This window comes from Chinchilla lanigera, unplaced genomic scaffold (genome assembly GCF_000276665.1).
Source record: "Chinchilla lanigera isolate Chin_1 unplaced genomic scaffold, ChiLan1.0 scaffold00039, whole genome shotgun sequence".
NCBI classification, from domain to species: Eukaryota; Metazoa; Chordata; class Mammalia; order Rodentia; family Chinchillidae; genus Chinchilla; species Chinchilla lanigera.
Genome location: NW_004955440.1, coordinates 14768265 through 14794064, shown reverse-complemented (window position 1 = coordinate 14794064; position 25800 = coordinate 14768265). Strand labels below are relative to the sequence as shown.

The following is a 25800-nucleotide window of genomic DNA, read 5'->3' as shown; positions in this document are numbered from 1 at the left end:
TGATCCTCTCTGAATTCTCATTGGCCACGTAATTGTTTTGCAATTAAACAGCAGCTCATTGACACCCCAACTTTACTAGCAAAAGGCAGCAGCAAATATATAATTACGAGGCCTGTTGCTCTCTCTGCAGCTATAAACAGGTGGTGCTACCTGCAGCGCCCCAGCTTCTATGCTCCCCCAGGGCTGACGTCTGTGGCCGCACCAGAGAGGCACACTGCTTACGCAGATCTGAAGGACAACTTCCAACTATCCACCAGCCCCCTACACACACACACCAACCTGCCTTATTTCAGGGAGGGGAAAAAAATAAAATTCTACCTTCTAACCTCCATCACAATGCTAAAGTCACTAAAATAATCTGTCTACACTTGAATCTGGAAACCCCTCCTAGCGCCTCACCCACAACCCACCCACCCGCTGCACGTCAGCTCTCTGAGATATTTTCTCCCAGTAGAACAAACCAAAGAGAATGTTTTGGGGGAAAAAGGAAAACTAGTCACGAAACCAGCCTGAAAGGCTCCGTTTTAGCACAGGGCTTCTTCAGGAGCCCTCTATTTCTGTCTCTGCAGAAGCAGAGCATGACTATGAGTGAGGTGTAAAAACAAAGAGGCCAAGTATTAGCCAGAGGGGACTTTTAACCCCCATCAATGATGAAACTCATCAGAGAGAATGGCATTTTCCAAAAACCACAGAGCCTCAGGCACTGCCCTCCAGACCTCAAGCAGGGTGACGAGCCAGTGAAGGGCAGGAACAGACAGACGCAATCTCTCTGGGAATGAGCTACAGCAACCTTGGGAATAGCTGCCTCCCTGCCCCAGTGTGTGCAGCCAAGTCACAGCGTGGAGGTGAGGCATCATGGGAAAAGGAAACACCCTCTGTCCACAGTCATCGCAAGGCCAGACCACGCTCAACCATGATCCCAAGCGTCTCCCAGCAGCCAGGGGCCACAGGCCAGAGAAGGCACCACTCACGCCGCCTCCTCCCCCGCGTGCCTCCTCACCATTCCGCCACCGGTTCAGCTCCATTTCCAGATGCTGGATGACATTCTTCAGGGTCTTGTTTTTCTCTTTCTCTTTTTCATATTTCTTCTTCCATTCTTCTGCTGTCAGTTCCAGGTTCACAGAGACTGTATTCTTGATGGTCTTGGCTCTGTGATTAAAAATGTAAGGGGAAAATTCTGAGTATAGCTATTAGCACTTGTCAAGTCAATGGAAATAATCCTCAGAGTCTTCACATCCAAAGGAATGTGCACTTCCTAACTGCGTTAACGGCACGACTACTTGTGAGGGCCCCAAAACCATCTTTCATTCCTTTCCTGCCCATCCACCAGTCTCTCCATCCAATGGACTTTTATCCACACTGTCTCTCAAGGTTCTGCGTATGCAGTTCCCTCAGCCACTGTCTCCGTGTGTTCTCAGTCCTGCTTAAGGTTACAACCCTTTTCCCACATTCAGCATCTTCCTTTAAGCATCCTGCATACCACTGCCAGGTTCATCTTCCCAATATTTCAGTTCAACAAACGTTTATGAGATAGGATATACCAAGACAAACAGGTAAGCTCGCTGGCTTCTTGGAGCTTAGGTTTCTTGTATCAGCAATTAACATGAAACACACTCCTTTCTCTTACTCAAATTTGACATGCAGAATGATCCCTGATGTGCTAAGCACACATCAACAAATGCTCCATAGGTGGGTCGCACAAGCAAACAAGGCCGGCAAAGGACACCACGGCGGCCTGCTGTCTGCTCCCATCACCGCTGATCATCACCATGCTGGGGTGAAGGGCCCACTCTTCTCAGGTCATCCCACTTTTCAAAAAAAGTTGAGATTTTTCAATTGAGATTTTTGTACTTCCCAATTTAAAACTTTTAATAACATGTGGGACAAACAAGTTTCATGGCCACTGTTTTGCCACTCTTGGTATCAGAGATGCTGTGATCTCCCGGGGCATATGGCCGGGGCATGGAGGAAGGGTGAGCTTGAGTGACACATAGACGGAAGCTGGACCGCAACCCAAGGGAGCCACTGGTAAAAGCAAATCAGCAGCTGGCCCTGGAGACAGTGAAAACCAAAGACACAATTCACCTAGGGGTGCACACAGAAATTAACCCGTAATACCTTTGTCTTACTAAAAAGGCAATTCATCACAGTAGAAGTCTACCATTATTTACTGCTGAAGGTAAAACCCCATGTGACATCCTGTTTTAGTTGCTATGCGAACAGTTCTTGTACCATCATATTTGCCAGTATGATCAGATGTGTGATCGGGTTAATTACTGTTGTCATCAAATGATATTTTGGATGTGGTTTCTATTTTAGTGCAAGAAATCCAGCAATCCTCACCAGCACTACAGATGTCATTCCAAAAACTAATTCCTAAAGCAGACAACTACATAACCCACCGTCAAAAGAGGAGTCAAATGACCTCAATGTAAGCCTCACTAAAGAATTAGTATAATTCGCTCCCATTTGTAGTAGCTTGAGGCTGCTGTCCCCAGAGGTGTTTCAACTCTAATTTTTTGAACAGCAGCAATTTTATTACTACTTTAAAGTCTGTTCCAGTCTGACACTCTCGCCTCGCCTTCTTCCGTCCTCAGGCAGTGCTGAGAACGTTTCTCAGATTCAAGCACAACACCCACTGCATCCTTATCAACTTAGTAAGCGGGAAAGTGAAAAATAACCCGTGGCTGAAAGGCTTTTTATCATTGAAGAGGACACTTCAAGACTGCTGATTTGATGTTTTAAATTACAAAGAGTCCCTCGGTGATAGCAAATAACACCCAAAGGAGAAAGATGGGGTCTCTCCGCTGCGTGCAGGCAGGTCTGGCAGAAGTACATTCTTCGAGCAGACCCGGCCAGGGGACCCTCCTCACATCGGGCCCGCATTCTCAAAGCTCTTTTTAGAGCTGAGCAGAAAATTATTTTTCTTCTTCTTCTGTAGTAATCAGCATCTTGGCAGGAAACAGATGACCTCCTCCAACTGGAATTCGAGTTTGGAAAGAGTGTACCAAAGGCACAAAAAAGGAGCAGGAAATAACGAGGTGTGGTACCCCCTACACGGGTGAGGAGAGCCACTGTCACTGTCAGACTGGCAGAGGCGCAGAGAGCTGGCAGAGAACAGCCTCTGGGAGGGAGCTCTAACAACCCCTGCTCCAGGGCGCAGCCAGCACGCAATGCCCTGCAGGGAGGACCCTGGCCTCATTCTCTTCTGCCCTTCAAGTCACCTGTCCATACTCCTCACTGACTGAACCAGGGGCAAGGAAACGCGCTGCAGTAGTGTAGACCGGTCACCCTCCAGGGCACAAAGCAGAGCAGAAGGGCATGGAAAAGGTGTAGCGGTGTAGAGAGAAGCTACACAGCACAGCTCCCACTTGGAAGCCAGTCAACAGTGGGAAACCGTGTCTCATGCTGGGTCACTCGACTTCATTCGGCCCCACACTAGGCGGAGGGCAATGCCTTCTCACCCTGCAAAGGCAGAACTGAAAGAATCGCTACTACTGACGGAGAAAGAGGTTACCGCTCCCGGAATCGCTGCACGGTTTAAAACATCCACACAGATCCCAGGCGGTTTGTGTGTGCGTATGTACAGAAAACAGGCAAGCTGCCTCTGAAATGCACAGCAAAAGAAAAGGCCAAGGAAAGCCAAGGCAATCTGGGAGATCAAGGCTGGGGGACTGAATATCGATGCCGGTAAAGTCCCAACAATCGAAACTGATTACATGAAGTTTCAGAAATTTCAGAGAAGACACAGAATAGACAGTCAAGGAACAGACACACGGTCGTCTGCTCTAGCACAAAGGTACCTCTACAGGAGGGTGAGCAGGGGCAATTTTTTCAATATATGCCAGTAGGCCTCTCATAGCATATAAAAATTCTATTCCAAATGGGTAAAATAATAGAACTTCTAGAGGAAAATAGAGGAGAATATGAAAAGGAGACTTTGTGGTAGACAAAGATTTCTTAAATAGGACATAAAATTAAATTCATTAAAATTAAAAACCTGTCTTCACTAAAAGCACCGTTAAGACAGTTAAAAGGTAAGTCATAAAGTGGGAGACAATACATATATAAAACCTGACAAAGGACTGGCCCAGAACAACTCCGCTAAGTCAATAAGAAACACTAAGCAAAAACTTGACTACATTTTAAAAACAGGAGGTGCTTAGCATCATTAACCAGGAGGGAAACGCAACTTAAAACTACAAGGAGATGCATTTATACATCCAACAGGATGACTAAATATATTTAAGCAGCTTTTTTGTTTTTGTTTTTGTTTCTGTTTTTCTTCCGGTACCGGGAATCGAACTCACGTCCTTGCGCTTGCCAGGCAGGCGCTGTGCCGCTGAGCTAAATCCCCGACCCCTCATTTAAGCAGCTTAAAAATGAAAACCTTTGGTGCAGAAGAACAGCGACCGTAACACTGAGCTGCTACTGAAAAGAGTATGAATTACTACTATCGTTTTGGAAGATGTTTGGTAGTATCTACTAGAGCTAAATAAATCATACCCGATGACCCAGAAATTCCACTCAACCCAAGAAAAATAAGGACATACGCTCACTCAAAGGCATGGCAATCAGTGTCATATAATAGCCCCAAAATGAAAACAATCCAAATGCCCATCAACGGTAGGATGAATACATACATGTTCTATTCAAACTACTGAACAGTACATAACTGCTAAAAATAAACTACTACATCTAACAATATGGATTAACTTCACAGACACAGCGGTGCAAAAAGCAGCCAGATACAAAACAGCACTATGTGATCTCCTTTATATGAAGTTCAAGGACAGGCAACACTGACCCATGCTGACAGAAGCCAGGATGGCCGTGGTCCTTGAGAGCCGGGGGTGTAAGAGAGAGGCTTGTAAGACACTGGCCAGTGGCTACTTTGATGTGCATTTGTAAAAAAATAATAATAATAATTACAAACTTTACACTCAAGTTTATGCTTGCAATATATACATTCTACTCACTAAAAATGACTAGAAAAGCCAATAAGCCAATTTAGAAAGGAATCATAGGAGATACAAGAATTTCCAGATCGGGGAATAAACTAGTTACTAAGAAAGATACTGAATTTCTGTGCCCAAAGAGGTTTTTTTTTTTTTTTAATAGAACAAATATTCTCCTTTCTATGATGTTGAAAACAATCTTGCAAGAGGAATAAAGAGGGTTTCAGTCCTTCATTCCCCTAAGAGGCCTAGAGTGAAAGGGTATAGGATATCCACAATTCCCTTTTCTTTTTACTGTGAATATTAGCAAATCTGGAGACTAAAGAGCCTAATAACCATTAGCTCCTACTTAATTTTGCTATTTAAAATGTACTTCCCTCCTTTGTGAATATTCAGCTAGTTGCCATTAGAGTAGGTCTCTTGCTTTATTTTTTGCCTTGTACACGTTATTTATTTTTATCATTTTCCAGGCCTTTGACTCTGGTATTTTCCACGTACTTTCCGGCTGTAATCACACTACAGAGCATTATATCAAGACTCTCAAAGGGTGAAGCAGTGTGGATCCTGACACCAGCCTGCAGGTGGCCATGACCTGGGGGCTGTGCACAGGCCCACACGTGTACCTTTCAGATGGCTCATGAGGAAACATAAAATTCATACGACAGCAGAAATATGACAGTGGAAATTAAGACGTGCTCTAAGGCAAGTTTTACAATTTTTGTCTAGCTAAAGATACAGTTTTGTGCTGCTTAGCAACGGGACACATTCCGAGAATGCATCAGGTGATTTCATGAGTGTACAGGTATCCTAGAGTGTGCCACTAGGTGATACACCCTCATGGGACCACGGTCATGGATGTGGCCCATGGATGATCAAACATCATTGTGCAGACTGTTAGCAATAGCAAACCATCTGATCATGCTAACAAGTCAATGACCCACAGGAGCCCTTTTCTAGCCACTTACTACTCAAACTGGCTGTGAAATGACTCAATTAATACAGACTGACCGCATCATTCACAAAGAAAGGAGCACGAAAAGGTCTTGGGTCTTCCTTTCTAAGAGCTCTCAGGTTTTACCCAGAGCCCCAAATGTGTTTACAGATATAAACGCTATACCACAAGTTCGAACCTGGCAGGCACTGAGCCAGGCCCCAATCAAAGGCTGTTTGGTGCAAGAACTGTGAATGGATCTTAGGTTTCAGGTCTAACAGCAAGATCTGTTTAGTAAACATGAGCCCAATTGTGAGCGAGCCATTATCATCGCAGGCCTGTTTTGCAGCTTCTCTTTGTTTGGCTTGCGTCAGAGATGCAAGCACCACTTCAGTAGCACAGAAATCCTTTTCCACTCCAGGGAGGGAGCCAGGCCGGAGCTTTCAAAAGGCTGCAGAGCTAATAAACACTAACCCCCCTTGGAGAAGGCAGACCAAACACAACCCACGGACAACGGAAGCCCCAAAAGCCAGCAGTACCTTGACAATGACACTCAAGCTTTCACTTCTTTCCCAGCACCACTCGCTCCTCCTTTGCTGAATCTGTAGCTTACACCTTTGGAAGCACATACCCCGGCTGAGAGGCTAACCCACACCTCACACTGTGAAAAGGCGTCTGTGTAATTTGGCACCTGGTGCTGGGGGACAGGGGGACAGACACGACACACCTACACCTCTTGTTCAGATCACTCTGCGTCCTAGTGAGCCCTTCCACTTTCCTGAAGGACTTCCTTCTCTCCTATTTACTGGCCACAAGCGGCTCTAAGTGATACGATGCTGCCTACACTTGGAGCTTCTTCTTGTGATTTCAATCTCGTTGTAAGAGCCAGCAGACGTGTTCTTGGTACCTTCACGCCTCAGGTTCCAGCACCTCCCTTTGTTCTCCAGGTGCTCGGGACAGCACTGGCATTTGAGTAAGGAGCTCAAGACAACCTTGCACCTTCAACACCTAGAGTGAGTCTGCAGTGTGTGACTCCGTGCTCTGAACAGTGTGTGAGACGGGCACAGAAACGGGGCGCTCTCTGCACAGGGTAGGTGGGATGGTCCCTTCTCTAGCCAGGGTTCCCCTGAGAAACAGGGCCAACGGGAGAGAGATGGACAGACAGACTGTGCATCCCTTATACAGTAAGATCGTATTATGTATACAAAGCCCCTCTTCCTCTCATTTATTGATTTGAAGAACTCGGCTCGCATGAGAGTGGGGGCCAGGAAAGCTGAAGCATGGGGCGCGCCCAGCAGGCTGGGAACTCAGCAGGAAGTGCAGCTACAGCCCTGCATTCAGCCAACGTCTTCCCAGGGAAGCCAGGGTTGTTGCTTTTACAGCCTTCAACTGCCTAGATGAGGGCCACCTACCCCTCCAGGGTAATCTATTTAAAGCTGACCGATTGTATACGTTACCCACATCTACAAAATACTTTCACAGCCACAGCAAGATTAGCGTTTGATTAAATAATGGGCCCTATAGCCTAGCGAGGCTGACGCTAACACTAACATCCATCACTTGGGTCCCAGTTCCTATATAAACAGCTAACCCTCCAAAGCCTGCCTCCTGGGGGACGCCTGGCGACGGCACGTCCCCACTTGTGAGGGGGAGGATCGAGAAGGGGAAATTAAAATTCTCATGACTTACACGAGGAGTCAGCACATACTTAAAGTTATGTGGCTCACAAGCGCTCTCCCTGCAGGAGCAAAACCCAACCCTCGGGGGGTCCCAGCAGCAAGCCTTCCAAAGGGGGTGATTTCAGGCTCTCTGGGTTTCTGTTAGAAGAGCAGCCAAGCGCGTGCCTCAGCCAAAGCACTGGCTCCACCTCCGCAGGTGACTCCCTCCCAGGCTCTGACGGCATGAGCTTATCCCACACTCCCCTCGGGCTGCCCAATCCAGCTGCCACCAGAATGGCAGGGGGCGTGATTAAAACGATGGTGTGATCTCTTCTAAACAGTGCACATCAGGAAAAGAAGAAAGAACTCTATTCCCCTGAAGTTATCAATTCTCCCCCCACGGTCAACACACAGATAAAACCGCCGAATTATTCACGCTGGATCAATCACAACCCTTGGTGCAAGGACCTGCAGAGCCAGACCTTCCTGAACTGACTGGCCAGCCAGGGGCGCCCTTCCTTCCCTCTACCAACACCCAAATCCAGGCACATTAAGTAGGCTTCCAAGATAATGGGTGATTTGGATCCACACTCGGAAGACTTCCAGATATCTTTTTCCAATAGTGCTACACAGGTGCTTTGGAAGAGTAATTAAAGTAATTAAAGACTACAGAATGCAATGCTGGAGGCCAGAAAAAAAATCGGTGCAAGTGCTCGGATCTGAGTCTGCCTTTGACTCCTGACTGCCTGGGGTTTCACGTGCGGCCTCCCAGTTCGCTGAGAACTGCGGCAGCGTCTGCCTCTTGGACAGCGCGTGGTAGGGGACCGGGAAACTAAAGGGGCGGGGCTGGCTGGAAGGAGAGCAAGAACTCACTGGTGATCGCACGACGCTGACGTGGCGCGTTTCTCCCTTTACATCTGCGACACCTGAGTCCTGAGGAGGCCGAGGAAGGCTGGCCGGGGCAGGTGGGACAGTGGCAGACACCCACTTCAAAGTCCACACTGCCGTGCTTTATTCAGAGCATCAGTGCAGGCCAGCCGGCCACAAACACGTACGCTGCTCACGTCCTTGAAAGAGCTACACAGGAGTAACTCAGGACCCTTGCACTGCCCGAAGATCTGGACACCTCTGCAACCAAATATAATGAGCGCGCGTCATGCCGAATTTGGGATGCACCTGGCAGCTTCTTTGAGTTCAGCGTGCTTCATCTCATCTGCTATCAGACACCGTGTCTAAGCCAGTGCTCTAATTCATGTTCGGGCTCAGTGAGGACATTTAACAATACAGCAGGTATAGGCCCCACAGAGAAGTTCCTCAAAGTGTCCTTAAAGAACCAGTGGACTAACCTGGGGTAGCATGAAAGGAACAGAGCCTCACACATTTCTAAATATGCTCTGAAAAGCAAACCACATCCAAACCCAGCCTGACCCTGGGCACAACTGTCACACAAAGGCGTGACAGTTCAGCAAGGAATCCCACAACAAGCTTGAAATTCACCTGATCGTTGATTCGATAAGCATTTACTTCCTGATCACTTACTGGGCCCTAGTTGCATAAATGTTGAGTGGAAACTGATGCCAATGACAAATGCATTCCCTGCTGTCGTGCAGCTCAGAAGCCAGATGACACTGACAAACCTGTTCCATTTGGAACCATAACTGGCATTATTTTTTATTTCCTAGAATTCTTGGTTACCAATATTCAATCCTGTCTCTTAATTACAACGCTGTCCCTTATAGTACTTTACATCCAGTCTAATCGCATCTATTACCATGACCTTCCCAAACGTCAATACGGTCAGACGGTTTCACTTGCAGTTGTCAATAGCCTGCTACATGCTGCCCTATGCTAAGTGAAAACTGAAGCAATTCATACACTCCTCTTAAACACTCGAAGAAGTAGGCATGATATCTCATGCTACAGGCTAGAAGACCGCAGGTTCAGACACAGAGCAAGAGAATGGGTTAGTGGCAGAACGGGGTGTGCTGAACCCAAGGGCGGAGCTCAGCCACTGCAGTACGCTTGGCCGGACTGCTCTGGTTGGACTGCTCTGGTTGGGCTACGGTTTATCTACCCCAAGGGTTCCTTGGCTGAGAGCCAGGTCCTTAATGTGCTAATGCTGAGAGGTGGTGAAACCTTTTAAGAAACAGAGCCTAGGGCAAGGTAACTGAGTTAGTTACTGGCAATGCTGCCTTCAGAAGGACTGTGGTCGTTTCCACAAAACCGTGGCGAGTTCTCATAACAGGATTCTTATAAAAGAGGACGCCTGGCACCTCCCCAGCCTCTGGCTTCCTGTCTCATTACGTAGTCTCCCCTTTTTCACACAAATTATTGCCATTGTGGTGCCGTCTATCAGGAAGTCCTCGCCAGAGCCACAGGGACGCCAGGACCATCCTGACAGTTCAGTTCTTCAGAAGTGTTAGCTTGAATAAACCTCTTTTGTATGTGAAGTATCCAACCTTGGGCTTTTGCTATAGCAATGCAAAACAGACCAGTATGAAGGTTGCTCATGTGAGGAACCCTCATGTGAGAAGTTCTGGATCAAAGAGTACAAGCCATATCCTAGGATATTCTACATCTTCACTCATACTGACCGAGTGATCTCAGGAACGCTATGTAATGGCTTTCAGTTTAACTCTGAATTTCATCCTCTGTTCAAAGGTGAAATAATCCTTACCTATCAGAACTGCTAAGGAGGACTCTGACGTGTCTAACGTGTACTTGGTATTTAAAACTGTGTTAATGGTAATGACGATGCTGACGAGGGCCTGAGATCAGGAGGAAGACAACAGTCGCTTGAACTGATACCTAATTTGCTTTCCGTGGACAGTAGCCAATGCCCGCTACCAACAGCTACCTGACTGAAGTCACACAGCTCAGTGACCTTGGCTTGAAAAGATCCAGAATATGTTTGCTTTCCAGGTAAGAATTTTTTAAGAGATATTTCGTTTACAGTCGCAGTTGGAAGTGGTTTACTCAAACATGTCTCCAGAGCAAACTGTTAAAGCTCAAGTCTAAGACACTGTGTGGGAACCAGAGGGGGAGCAGGACGTATTCCGTGTTTACTGAAAGCACATGCTAGTGTCGAGGTATCCTAGGACTCCTGAGGAAAGTAGCTATTATGCCACTGCAAACCCACTGGCAAAGCATTTGCCAGATCAAGGAAGTCACTGGGAAGAAGTAAAGTAAAGGAAGTAGTTTAAAAGATATATTAGCTCCACAACGTCTCCGCGTAATTATTATTTATTTAGACATCCCACCCGTGCTGACTGCGTAATTCTATGTTCTGTTGAGGGCTCATGAAATGATGGGTTTAATGCAGTTTAAACAAGCCACAACATTTTCCACGCACCATGCCCACCCCCACCGTCCTTTCCCTAGGCCTCTGAGACTATTTCTCAGGCATAACCACTCCCAGGCGGAAGCAGCGGAGCGCTGGGACGTCCATTTACAAACGAGGCAGCTAAGTTCTACAGAGAAATAGGAACTTACATAAAGACCCCAGGATCATTCCATCAGACAAGTGATGGCAGTAAAATCCACATCTCCAGCCTCGGCTCCAGGCTCCGCCCACTGAGTACTGTAGATGCCACAGCACTCCGAGCTCTTGGTAACTAAGTAACCTCGAGAACCCCATGGCTGAGAGGACCGGGCCTGGACACCAGAACTGAGGAAATGCGACCGAAGGAGTTCAGCCTCGGCAATGGGAGGAGGTAGGTGAAAAAGGAAACAGCAAGAAAGGAAAGGGTGGTCCGAGCCCAGCCACACCCGTGCCTGCCGCCGGGGGATCGCTGGGGCACCCCTGTTGTCAACTGATCAGTACCAGAGGGACCAGGCTGGCCCATGCGGGGACTTTGGAAAGTGAAAAGCGAGTTGCCATCAGCCTCTTCCCTCAGCACACATTGTGCCCCCTACCTCAGGGAGGTCGCGGCGCGTTTGCCTCCCTTTTCTGCTTAAGCCCCTGCTCCACATTCATCCAAGTTCCTGGTTGCTTTGCGAGCCACTCTGCAATGGATCCCAAACATGGGAGGGGAAGGTGGTTACCAACCTCGAGACCAGTCTCAGCCACCTCCCTTGTCACTGGCACAACATAACTGACACTCACAACACAAAGAGGAGAGGCTCATTCGAGCTCACATCGCAGTCCACAGTGGCATAAAGAGCAGGCAGAGGGGCCGCGCGGAGGAAATCTGCTTACACCACGGCAGCCACGAAGCCGAGAGGGACAGGGAGAGGCTCCCTTCCAGGTCATCCCCACGGAGACCCACCGCTTCCAACCAGGCCCAGCTCCTAGCGGTACATTTAGCTACGGCGCCCCCGGGATTCCAAATACATAAGGCTTTTGGAGGATGTTCTCGATTTAAGCCATTCAAGACTCACACACCTGAAATCATATGAACCTACGTATGAGACTCTGCTCCACGAAGAACGAAAGCAACACGGCACTCCATCATCAGCGGCATCTGTGGGAAGTCCGGGTGCTCCATTTTGTTTGAAACACCCTAAACATTTTTCTGAACATCGTATCTTTAGCTTGTTCCTCCCTATTATTTAAAGCCAAAATCATTCCTTTGGCCTCAGTAAATGCCAAATGTTCCCCAAGTTCACAGATCACCTGCTAGAGGCAATTCAGCAACCACTCACGCCCACTTCATCAGCCTCTGACGCCTGCCCCACACCACTCATACCTATGACCTCAGGCTCGGCTTGGAGTTCGGATCCCAAGAGACCAAACGCACCTCTGTCCAAACATCAGCGTGGACTTGGTCTCAGCCTCATTGAAGACAGAAGGAGAGCAGCAAATGACAATGGTGGTTCTACAGTTCCCACCCAGAGAGTCCTGGAGGATGCGCGTCATCTTGCTGTCCCGGTATGGCACGTGTGTTTTCTATTTGGGAAAAGAAAAAGCATTGGCTTTGATGGCCCGTTCAAAGGAAAAGTACAGAAACAAGCCAGTAAGGAAGGGAGACATGGGGCTTAGCAATATGCGTGAAGTAAGAATTTGTGGCCAGGTCTCTGGATCTTGCCAAAGTTTAAAATGCCCATAGGAAATTAGCCCCACTATTCACACTTTTTAATGCACTAGATCTCCCGGCAACAGGTATCCACAGCCAGGATTTCTTCTGCTCTTCTCTGAACAGAAAATGAATGAATCTCTAGGGTACGTGACAAAGAGAACACGCAAACCCAAAAGGCAACTTTTCCTAATATTATTTAATAGGTGAAGACAGGATCACTTACTGTCCCTTCTGCCAAGGCAGAGATCACATTTCCAAGAGCAGACAAAGACTTGTTGATATTTTTCGCCTCGTCGAGTACAGCTCCCTCGGCACCAGTTTTGCTGACCTACGAGGAGAAGAAAAGGCAGTGAGCTGCACCAGACGGTCAGACAGCAAAGCAGGAAGTTCCAATTCACACAGGGCAAAGTGCAAGATCATGCTGGAAAGCAAGGAAAAGGAAAAGGAAAAGTGAGTAAGAACCACGCTGATCAGCCATCCCTGGAGCACGAGGCTGGGGACGTGGTCTCTCCTGCTGTCATGTTCCTCTCGATTAGGTTTTAGTGGAATGGCTGAAATGCCTCAAGTGGGAGAGCTGCAGATGCTTCCCCGGGGGACATCCATCCAGGGAAACCAGGCTCTAGAAGTACTGCCACCGTGGGCTTGGGTCCTGAGAGACCCAGCTGCAATCTCTACACAGGAGGGAGCCAGCGGGAAGTGGTAAGCGCGTACACTGCCCTGCGCCACCGTGAATGCAGCAATGAGTAGAACGGAAAATGGAAGTTCCACATTCGGGGAAAGGACAACATGTGGTGAGAATGGTAGTCCAGGCTCTGCTCCTTCCCTGCTAACCTCCACGCCCAGTCAGAGAGACAGAGACAGAGACAGGGACAGAGACAGAGAGGAAGAGGAGAAAGAGAAAGAAAGAGAGAGAGAAACCTGGAGAAGCACGAAAAGTCCAGAAAGTGTCTCACACTACAAATCTGCCTTTTTCCCCTCTCCTGCAGGAGGGCCCATGCGCAGCGCCCCTGTGCGGTGTTGTTCCTAGCAATTTCATATTCATAGCATTTGCTCTCGGTAGAGAGCAGTGTACAGATGCTGGAAAAAGAAAAAAAGAGACAACATGATTCATGTCTCTGTTGTCTAGACAAACGATGCAGGGTGAACAGCTGCTCCCCGAAGGAAAAAGAGAGGAGAAATCATTTTAAACGGCACGAAGATGGATTCCAATTACATATAAAGGAGGAACTCTGACAACAGAGGTGAATGCCTGTCTGGCGGGAGGTTTTCTCGAATAGGACACATTCTCATCTTTCTGGAACTGTGTGTACGGGACCCCTGCTTACAGAGAGAGAAATCGTGCAGCTGATGGGTTACAAATGGTAACAGTCTATTCATACCGAGCTGTGTAAGATGTTTTCGTACTGCGTATCCTGACTCCATGAAACACACGAGGCAGGTATGATCTACTACCTTCCTTTTAGAGACAAGGAAAGCGAGCTCCAGAGACTTCAAAGCGCCTGCTTAGGGAAGAATGTCACTTAGGAGAGACAAGAAATGGGAGCCCCGAGTTCTATTCTATGAGATCACGCTGACACACTCATGCGGACGCATCCAGGGAAATGAAACAGGAGCAAAAGAAATATGAAGAGGACACAGCTCTAAAGCACCCCGTATAACCATTAACGATAACCACCAACATGGCAGCGACAGGCCTCCACGCCCCGCCATCAATACGTAGTTTTCCTAAACACGCATCTCCGAAGCCAGCTGTGGCGGCACAGGCTTGTAATTCCAGCACGCTGGGAGGCTGAAGAAGGAAGAGTTCAAGTGCAAGCCTAGCCTGAGCAACTTAGTGAGAGCCTGTCTCAAAATAAAAAATTAAGATTAAAAAAGGAGAAGAAGGTGGAGAGGCTGGGGATGCAGCTCAGTGCAAAGGCCCTGGGTTCAACCTCTAGTGCTAGAAAAAACTTTCCGTCTCTGTGCTCAGCAAGAGTGAAGGCGCTGCTCCCCTTTCTGCGGGGACCCACACGTGCGCCGAGGTAAGGCAGACGGTCAGTCCACAACTAAACAACGCTGCTCCGTTATATCTGCCCTGGGGAGCGTCTGCTTAACCAGTTACCAGCTCACGCCAATACAATTTTAGATTTCAACCGGGAAGATCCGGATGGTTCTCTGCTCGTGGTTTTACAAATACGAATGCGGAGTCACAGCAACATCACTTACGTGGTGTTAGAGGCCGTAGCTCGGTGCGTGGAAAGCCAGGGGTGTGGTGCAGTCAGTCGGGATTGACCCTACTGTGAAGGAAGTGGCCGAGCTACAAGGCTGCACAGCTGGCGACAAGCAGCCGACGCCGCTGATGATGGAGGAAGGGTAGTGCACAGGGCCAGCTCTGTGATGCTGCCTGAGCCGGCCTCCACCGTGCTGTGGGGGGAGGCTGGAGGGCAGGCTGGGGACACCGGGAAGTGTATTGACCTGCGCCATGACCCCTGCAGGGCCTCGGCGGGCAAGGGACTGAGTACATACGGCAAAAGAGGGTCTTAACCAAACCAGAGAACAGTTAGGACTTGTGGCTAAGGACTGACCACAGGCCTCGTAGCCTAAGGGTACCAAGGCCACCAAGGTGAGACACTCTGAGTCCAGGGTCACCGCCAGAGAACCAGGGAACACAGGGAGAGCCCCAGGTCCTAGATATTCTCTCCGCAAACAAACCTGCAGAGGCGGGCCCACCATCTTCAGATGCCAAAGCCCCGCCCTGGTCTATCATACTGTGGTAATAACACAGGCGTCTTCAGGTCCTCAGAAGTTCACGGCCCACCCACAGCTGCCTGTGCCAGGCCAAGTTCACACCAGCACTCGCCTGGTGTCATCACCGGGGCCTCCCAGGCATAAATCAGAGCGAGCGTCCAAAGCTCCTGCTTATGATGCTAATAAGGGAACTTAAGGACCAGAAAAGAACAGGAAACAAAGGTTAAATTTAATAACACCTTAGCTCAACATTAGAAACCTTTAAAACTAAGGAATAGAAAAGCACAAAAATTATACCACTGCACACTGAACCAAGTAACGGGGGGAATTATAGACAATACAAATAAAGAACCAATTACCTTTTCGCTCCCAGCCAAATCAACCAAATAAAGCTTCCCACTGAGTTTTTTTTCAGTCTCTACATTCTCTTGTTTAATATTAATCAGGAAGATGCTATGACTTCTAGAGCTGTGTTCATTCATGTCTGAAAAAGAAAATATTTTAGTGCTCCACAAAGAACACATAAACACAGGTAGCAAGCCTCTGGTTTTTAAAAGCAGAATCCCTCATGCCTGACCTGAAAGCTCCATTTCTTTGAAGTAAGTCCCACCAATTTTTAAAATTATCTAAGACGCTATACCTGGTAGTGCATGCCTCTAATCCCAGTACTCCAGAGGCTGAGAGAGAAGGATTGCCGTGAGTTTGAGGCAGCCTGGGCTACATAGTGAGTTCAAAGACAGCCTAAACTACATAGGGAGACCTGTCTCAAAAAACTAAATATATATATATATATATATATATATTTTAATTATCTGAGACTACTCTTCCTTCTTATAAAAATATTCATTCTAGAAATGAAAGATTTAAAATGCCTTCAGCTAGCAAAGAAATTAATCTAAAAATCTTGGTTGGCGGTTTACAAGAGCCGATGCGCCAGCTCCGCCTGAAGCTCCCTCATCCTTCATCCTATGCCAGCCCAGCTCTCTGAGAGGCCACAGCCCCCTCCCCACATGAAATCCCTCAGACTCTATCTCCTGATTCCTGCCTACGTTCCTATCTTAGTCCTTAGTCGTATGCGTAAGCCCGGCCTTATCAAGAACAGCACAAGCTTTTATAAGGAAGGATTAAGACTTTCTTAAGGAAGGATTAAGACATACACTTCTTTAACACATGCTAAGTGCACAGAGGTCTCACAGATTAAATATGCTTCGTTTGGAGGAGGCCCTGGAGATAAAAATCCTTCCCTACCCTGGTCTTTGTCCACCAAACAGTTGGAGACCCCAGCAACTGTCCTCAATCATTTCTCTACACCATTTTACCAGACTTTATGTTATTTAAAAAATACTCTATAATTCCTCATTTTTAAAACTAATTATAATTAATAAATGAATTTAGTGACATTACAGGAAACAGCAGCAACATGTCCAAGTCAATTGTGTTTCTATATATACATATACAATGAACAATCTGAAAGGAAATTAAGAAAACAACTCTACTTAGAATAGCAGAAAAAGGATAAACCACTTAAGAATACACTTAACCAAGAAAATATACGCTATCCTGAAAACTAAAACTGTTGCTAAAAGGATAAAAAATATATCCTTGGAGCCAGGGATATAGCTCAGCAACACAGCACCTGCCTGGCAAGTGTGAGGTCCTGAGTTCAATTCCCATGGGAATGAATTAAAAGATTTTACATTGCTAAGAGGTCAGTATTACCCAAAGGAATCTACAGATTCAATACAAGCTTTATCAAAATCTTTTTACAAAGTTAGAAAAATTCAACCTAAAATTGATGCAGAATCTCAAGGAACTCTGAATAACCAAAATAATCTTGAAATGTAAGAGCAATATTTGAAGGTTTCAAAATAACTGATTTCAAAACTTACTACAAAATTACAGTAACCAAAATTGTATAAACTATTTTATCTTTAACAAAAGGTCCAAAACATACAGTGGAGGAAAGACAGCCTCTTTAATAAATAGTGCTGAGGAAACTCACGTCCACATGCAGGAGACTGCACCTCGACCCATATATCTTACTATGTCCCAAGCTAAAATCAAAACAGGCCAAAGAATTACATGTTAAAACAGAAACACTCAATCTACTGGAAGGTAAAATAGGTACAACTCTTAGTCAGATATACTGATAAGAACTTTCTGAACAGAACCCCGGTTGCACAGGAAATAGTACTAAACATCAACAAATAAGATCATGTCAAATTAAAAAGCTTCTGCACAGCAAAAGAAACAACTAACAGAGTGAAAAGACAACCTATAAAATGAAAACAATACGTCTCTATCCCTCAAATGAGAGGACTCATATTTAAAATATGTAAAGAACTGAAAAAAATTAGAACCCCAAAACAAAGGAACCAATGAAAACATAAGCAAGTGAAATGAACAGACACTCCACAGAAGACCTACAAATGGCCAATAAATACCTAAAGATACGTATGACATCACGGGCCACTAGGGAAGTGCAAATTAAAACAACACTGAAATTCCATCTAATCCCAGGAAGAATAGCCATCATCAAGAAATCAAATAATAACAAATGTTCCCAAGCTTATGGAGAAAAAAGAAACCAGTACAACCACTATGGAAATAAGCATGGACAGTCCTCAACAAACTAAAACTAGAAATTCCATTTGATCCAGCTATGTTCCTTCTAGATATCTTCTCCCAAAGAGTGAAAGACATCATATTACAGAAAGATCTATCTCCCAATAGATCTTTGCATCTATGCATATCTATGCATACCCAAGCCTACAGAAGCACAATTCACAATAGTTAAATCTTGCAGCCTATATGTCCATCAACAGATGAATGGGTAAAGAAAATAGGTATTTACATACAGTGGAGTACTACTCTGCCATAAAGAAAGATAAACGAGACATTTTAGGAAAATGGATGCATCTTAAGACCATAATATTAAGTGAAATAAAACAGATGCACTGGCTTAAATATCATAAGGTTTTTCTTATATGAAGATAAAAATAAAAGATAGATAATACGAAGTAAGGAGACAGATCTTTCTCAAATAGGAAGGGGATTAACAGATGGGGAAAAGATTAAAAAAGATGTGTTATGTACATGTACCAGCTCCACACAAGGAATGTAAATAAGTATAAATTTTTTTTAAAAAAGAGTTTCAGTTGAGGAGATGAAAAAGTTCTGGTGGTTGTGGTGGTGCTGTTTCATACAATCTGAATATACTTCATAGCATAGCCTTGTACATTTAAAAAATTAAAATAGTAAATTTGATGTACATTTTACCACAATAAAACAAGACTTGGCAGATGATAAGAACAACAGTAATGTTTCAGAACAGCAGTTTTATTTGTTTGTTTGTTTGTTTGTTTGTCTTTTTGAGACAGGGTCTCCCTATGCAGTTCAGGCTGGCTTTGAGCTCACTTTGTAGCCTAGGCTGACCTCAAACTCGCAGCGATGCTCCTGCCTTAGCCTCCCAAGTGCTGGGATTACAAGTGTGTGCCCCTACGCCCAGCCAGAACAGCAGGGTTTTTTTGGGGGGGTTTTTTTTTGGTATTTTTGAGACAAGGTCTCGCTATGCAGTTCAGGCTGGCCTTGAACTCACTTTGTAGCCCAGGTTAGCCTCGAACTCACAACGGTCCTCCTGCCTCAGCCTCCCAAGTGCTGGGATTACAGGTGTGCGCCTCTACGCCCAGCCAGAACAGCAGTTTTGAACTGGGGGCTGTTATGGCTTGCATCTAGATGGTCCCTAGAGCTTCATACTCGTAGGTAGGGCTTTTCAGAGCTGGCTGGATCTAGGGGGTGTGACAGAAGGATTAAGGGTGTATGCTACTAACTTAGTCCACTGACTGGAATTAGCATAGTTCTTGATGTGGAAGATGATAAGGCCCACACTGGGTGTGGGTGGCATGACCCAAAAGTCTTACAGCCTGGATAGGCTAAAAGGGAAAGGGAGGTCTGCTGCTGCTGCTGCTGCTGCTGCTGCTGCTGCTGCTTGCTGCCTTCTGCCTGCCCTGCCAAGAACTGTTTCTCCTCTGCCACGCCCCTCTGCTGTGCCACCCTGCCTTGGAGCCAGCTCACTATGGACTGAAATCTCTACAAGCTGTGAGGTTAAAAAAAACCTTCCTCCTTTAATTTGTGGGTGTTAGGCATTTTGTCCCACCAATGAGAAAAGTAACTACAAGAGGGGCCAAAAAGGGCTGTCAGGTAGTCCCAAAATAATTCATGACTAACAATAGCTTAAGAAACACAGTTAATAACTTCTCTAGTTGTGTATATTTGAACTAGGAGAGAAAGCAGTGGAGTTTGGCCTACACTGTATCCAAGTGTAGGTTCAACTGTTAGCTTTGCCACACATGAACATCACATGGTACACTGCTGGGTGAAGAAAAGGTTGAGAATCACAGTTCCGGGTCACAGAATCCGAGTCCTGCATGGAAGAGCCTTAAAGGAGCCAAAACAGTCAACCAGCCAGTGACCGAATCTCCTGCACCGCATGAGAGTGAGCTCACTGCCTGTCCGGGTAGCCACAAAGATGAGGGTTCTCCCATGCCAGGTCAAACCCGCCTCCCGAGCGCTTTGGTAGTCCTGGTGGACCGGCGCTGAGATGAGGAAGAGCAAGCTGGCCCCCTCTCGTGTCAGCACCCGGACCGTGCTAACGTGCACTCCAGGTTGTTCTTTCTCCTTGAAGCTAGAAATGCTTAGCTCCTTCCACTCCGCACACTCTCTCTCTCTCATCTGTGCACAAGTCTTGGAATAAGACAGAGAGCCTCAGTCTGTTCACAACACCTGTGCCGCCCTGGACACAGTGTGGCTTCCGTGACACTCGATGCACACACTAAGGCAGGAAGCGCCCAGCAAATGAGCTGCTCTGTACGCGTCCACCGCTGACGCGGCCTTAGCAGCTTAGAAGCTCCTGGCTCAGCCTGCTGACTTCCTCCTTCATCTTGCCTTTCCCTTTACGCAGAAGGCAGATCTCTCACAAGACATCTTTCTTCACACGTACACGGGCATGCAAAGCCTATTGGTTTGGTTTTTTTGGGTTTTTTTGTAGAAAACATGAACAGTAACAAGGTTGAAACAAATAAACCTAGATAGAAGCACTTACTCTCTGCGTGGCTGACTGTGTTCTTTAATGGTTAACCTGAAGCCGCTACCAGGGTGAGTCTCACAAGACCTCAGAACACTCCAGACCAGTGAAGACCTCTTTCCCACAGGCCGCAGACACACAGGCCCTGCACACGCCTTGGGGTGTGCCCAGGCCGCTGCTTCCCAGCTACTGCCCGCACTTTACCGCCTTCAGAGCTCACCACCCACCCCTCCTGCTGGGAGACAGACACTGGTACCCGATGTCACAGGGGAGCACCACCACCACACTCACTCGTCACAGCCACGTGCCGGTTTGCTTTGCCTTCGTCAATGACATCCATGACCTCCTCCGGGCTCGACACAAACCGCTCCGTGCAGCCCTGCGGGAGAGTCGGTGTCAGGCTGGGCTGGCCATCAAATGCATGGAAAAACAACAATATTTTGAAGCAGCTAAACACCTTCCCAATTCTTTCTGGAGGCACAGATAAATAAGGCTGCGGTGTTGATCCAACCACGTCTCATCCTTGCCTTGGGCTTGAATTCTACATTAAAGAGAAAGCTAAACAAAACCTAGGAAACCAGAAGTAAACCATATAAGAAATACTGGATTTTCCTAGGTTTTTGAGTATAGATTCATAGCCAACAGAAATGTTTGCTGGAGACAGAAAATAAAAGAAGAAAATCAAGGAGAATAGAAGAAACGGATGAAGGACTGCTCTGCCTTCTTTATTAATTTACCACCGCGGCCATCAATACACACTTTGAAATTCCAGACATAATTTTCCCCAACTATAAAGTATAAACTGCTGTACTTCACACCCAAGCCTCTTCAAATGTGAATAGTATCAAATAATAACATTTAAATCATAATTATTTACACCAAAGGCGCAGAGGGTGTGCTTCAGTGCTCAGCGCTAATAAAATAAAAGATAATGATAATTTATATAAAGATACAAGTGAAGAAATTAAATGCTCTTTTTTGGCCAGATGAATATTAAATGCAAGAAACATGACTAAGTACCTCTATGCCATTTATAGATACTACTGGGGGCATCTTACATAATACAGTAATTACTTTCACAGTGATGGGGGAAAAATCATTCACATCCCCAATCAAGTCTCCCCTCCTACCTTTACATATGGGACTCTGTTTTTATCTTCATGAACGGCCAGGTTGGTCTTGGATACTACAAAGGTAATGATGACATGCAAAGAAGGAAAAAAAAAGTTACAAACCCTATATTGGAAGAAAATAGCAACTGTGACAGAAGAGAGGTAAATCAATGTTTTTGCAATTTGCAAATTTAAACTGCAGCTGGGAGTGAGCATACAGCCTGAAGGCAAGAGACCACCTTTGTGAGTTTTCAAGTTCTCAAGCGGAAGTGCTGGAAACCGTTTTGACCTTCCTGGGCTTTTACTTACAGTAAATAAATAAAGCAAAGCGTTCAGGGTTACTCACCATCAAGTAAGTCCCTTATTTTGTCCAAGTAGATCTCAAAATAGGAAACCTGATTAAAGACAAATTGAGATTGGAGTAGAAATGACACTCTATAATTCAAAACCATGATTAGACGTTACATCAGCCTTGTCACACGTGGCTAAGGAGAGGAAGCAGGGGGGGGGGGTGCCGAGGCCCGAGCACCACTCGCACCCACATCACCTGCAGGATTTGTTCACACGCAGAGTCCTGCACTCAGCTGTAGTTCTGCAGGAATCTCTGAGACTAGGACTTAGGAATCAGCGTCTAAATTCCCCAGGTGACTCTGACGCTGGCTGACGACTAAATACGTGGTCTCGGGGATGTAATTCACACACAAATAAGACCCTAGAATCTAAACCTTCCCACCTGTCACATGAAGCTATTCGACTTCATTGACGTCAAAAGTTCCCCCTTGGGTTCTGCACTCTGCTTGCATTTGCCAGCCAAACCTTTTCTTCCCACTGCCCATACGGTTTTTAAAATTAAACAAAGGGATGGACAGAAAAGCAAGTACCGTCAGGTACCCCACAAGGATGTTCTGGTAGTGGGCCATGGACAGGATAGTGGTCCCCTAAGAAGGTACTGCCTAGTGACCTCATGGCCTGCTTAGTTTACGTAAGTACACTCTGGACGTCCAAAGAATGACGAACCCCCTAAATGACGCATCTCTCAGAACACACCCTGTTGTCAAGCTACACATGACTGCAGCCGTACAGTTGCAAAGCTGGGCTGTGATGACGCGGGCAGAACTATCCCCTGTCCCATTTCAAGACCAGCCTCCCTCTAACCGAGGCAACGCGAAGATGCTAAGCCGGCTCGAACCCCGACTCAGTTCTGCTCCGTTATCTTTTGCGTGCCTCAGTCTGGAACTATCTAACGTCTCAGCTCCTGGGAGTGCTGGCTTTGAACCCTGAGATCTGAGGCTGGGCATCATCTCCTGGTTGCCTGTTTCCCGAACTATATTTGCTACTTGAACATTTCTCTAACTGCCCTGTCACTGTCTCTCCTGCACATGCCTACCTGACACTTGAACGATTCACTGTCTCACTGTTCCCTACTTCCAGGTTTGGGGTTGTTTAGTTTTGTTTTGTGTTTGTGGTGCTGGAGATGGACCCCAAGGCCTGGCGCCTGCTACACCCCAGCTCCCCAGTACTCCCCACTCATGCTGCTACGCTCCCCACTGCCCAAATCTTCATGGGCCTGGTGGCCTCTAACCCTACACATGTCTAACCCGGCCTTTTCTGCAGCCAATGGTGCCAACCTGTGCAACTTGTTTCACAATTGTCTAATCTTCATTAAGACGTTCCTGTTATCTTGAGATCTTAAACATGTTATTATTCCTATAGATAACACAGAAAATTAAACACAACTGAAAAGCAGTCGCAAGTAGACATTGCCGAGTCTGGCACTTAGGATCTTGTTCCCATTTAATACAAGAAGCAGAATTCTGGCTTATTAATTTCTGCTTTGGGTTGGGGATCTAATTTTGTTATTCTGTCACTTCAAAAACTTTGTGAGACCAGGAGGAAGGAAATAAATAGGCATAGTTTGACATTAAGCAATAACATATTCAGAAATAACATTTAAAGCCTCTGTGGGATTCATTTCGAGGAGCAGATTTTCAGTACTGCCTTAATCGGCCCTCTTTCTTTTCACTTAACTACTCAGTTCAAAATACACGGTAGTCAGCAGCTAACTTGGGCACATATAACTATTATTTATGAAACAAGCAAGCATTAACTACAAATGCAAAACAGGAACCTGAACTACAAAATTCAGCTCTAGAGGCTTAGAAAGTGTTGTTCCTCTCCTCCCCCCACTTCATACCAGGGCTGTTTGTATAACAAGAGTCTAACACAAGACACTATTGCTAGGGTAGTAATTGGTTTAACATCTTATTCCAGGATTATCCCCTAAGAACTCTGCAGCAGTTTAAGGTATTTAAATGCAAACAGTCTTAAAGGAGGCCTAAGCTTCTAAATCTTGATCCCATCAAAGCAACAAGCTTCTGTATCGTTAGATATAAAGAAGCCTGGCAAGGAGAAGCAGGCTTTAGCCAACAAAGGGAACTGCAAGGGAAAGCGACTTGCTGGATGTAATTGATAACTGGGCAAACAGTTGTTGCCTTCCTTTTATGTAATTTAGGAAACGTATACAGCAGAAATAAGGATGAAATTTAATATAAGTAAGGAAGAAGTACACGTGGGGCCCGTCTGCTCGGGGTCAACCGTAACTCAGGCCATCAGACGGTCTGCCTTCAAACTTGAGTTTCCTCGTCTCTAACCTACTGAGTCCAGGGCACTAGGGCTCTAGCTCCAGCTGCCCTGCTCAGTTCCGGGGCTTCTCAGAGAGGCCCCTCCTCTCCTCGCCCTGTCGACCCACCTTCAGTGACAGCGGTGAGCAGTCAGACCCACGTGCATCCCGGACAGGGAGAACCCCGCCAAGGGCGCCCACCCCAGGCTGCGTCAGTGAGCCTTCCTGAGAGAGGGTGGCTTTGGAAACAAGGGATGTGGAATGGGGCTGCCCATCCCCAGCCAGACAGGGGCTCTGGAATAAGAGCAAGAAGGGGGCGGGGACCAGCGCAGCAGCTGGGCAACTGCCTGGCAAGCGCGAGGCCTTGAGTTCAGTTCCCGGTTCCAAAAGTAATAATAAGAGAAAGCAGAAAACAAAGAGAAGCGGGGGCTGTAGTGGGCGTGAAGTGTCTACTGGGAGTGGTACAAATTTTCTGGAATTAGATAAGGACTGTGACTGCACAGTTTGGGGAATATACGAAAGCCCAACAATTGTACATTTCACAAGGCTGAACTTTATGATGTGTAATTTAGAGCTCAACTCCTAAGTTAAAAAAAAAAAGAAAAGAAAGGCCCGGATTTATTTCCTCCTGTCCACAGCCCCTGCTCTGTGCCTATCAGATTCTGCATCTTTACAACCATTTCCTCCATTTGCTTAGACAAATGGCCTTCAATAGTTTGCAAACAAGAAGTTCCAGTGATTATACCTCAAATACCACATTTTCTCATTTAACAGCTATGAAAATAGAGTAAAAATCTTTCTTTCAAGTCACATTTAAGCTGGTACAGAGATTTTAGATAAAACAAAAATGAAGAGGAGAAAAATGATGAGAACTGCTTTCCCCAATACTTCTATGAGAGTGTTCCTCAAAGCACTGAACTGTCACGCACCAAGGCGGGACATGTGTGTCCCGACATACAGAAATGCAGTACAGCACAGGTCCCCTCTGCAGAGACGCATTTTATCCAACTAATTTAGCTTAACTTTTTTATCAAACTATTTTCTGGGCTTCTTAGTCATACTACCCTTTTCTATCTATTAATCAAAAATATAGGGGCTTATGCTCCGTGGCACTCACTGACCCAAATACAGACATATTTTAGTCATATCCACAGAAATCCACAGGGTGAATGGCAGAATTCAGAGAGCAAGGTGACTCCACCCTAAAGAGGGCCTTCACTTCCATGACCTCACTATTTCAAGCAAATTATCCAGGGGCTGGGGATTTAGTTAGCAGCACAGCACCTGCCTGGCAAGCGCGAGGTTATGAGTTCGATTCCTGGTACCGAAAAAAAACCCAAATCAAGCAAATTATCCAGATGGCTAAATTGGTGAAGCTTTAAATAAATGGGGCTCTGCTTCCCACAAGAATTAGATAAAACCATCATCTGAACGAGATAAAACCATTTTTACATCTACATAAAGGGAAGAAGACCAAGGGACATGATTTGGCGCTTAGTGTCTTGGTTCAAGCGACAACACTTACCTTGATGTGAAACTCCAAGTTCTCATCCATGGAATAAATATGGTCAAAGATGTCATGTGCAATCCTTGGGATGATCCCCATGAGCTGAGGGTCATGCAGCTTCCCCTAGTGGGTGAAAAACACAACATAGGCAGTGAGAGTGAGGGAGAGAGAGAAAAACAGAGAGAG

General features: G+C 46.2%; 1 protein-coding gene across 1 annotated transcript in view; it reads right to left on the bottom strand.

The window, feature by feature from the left end:
- Kif5c (kinesin family member 5C) overlaps window positions 1-25800 on the bottom strand; it is a gene marked incomplete at its 5' end in the record, with an annotated part of 99160 nt that overhangs the window by 60026 nt on the left and 13334 nt on the right. The window contains 8 exon segments of the mRNA XM_013517505.1: window positions 1001-1149; window positions 12287-12435; window positions 12789-12893; window positions 15652-15776; window positions 20667-20754; window positions 21506-21561; window positions 21834-21882; window positions 25633-25737. Coding sequence (XP_013372959.1) covers window positions 1001-1149; window positions 12287-12435; window positions 12789-12893; window positions 15652-15776; window positions 20667-20754; window positions 21506-21561; window positions 21834-21882; window positions 25633-25737 — 826 coding nt within the window.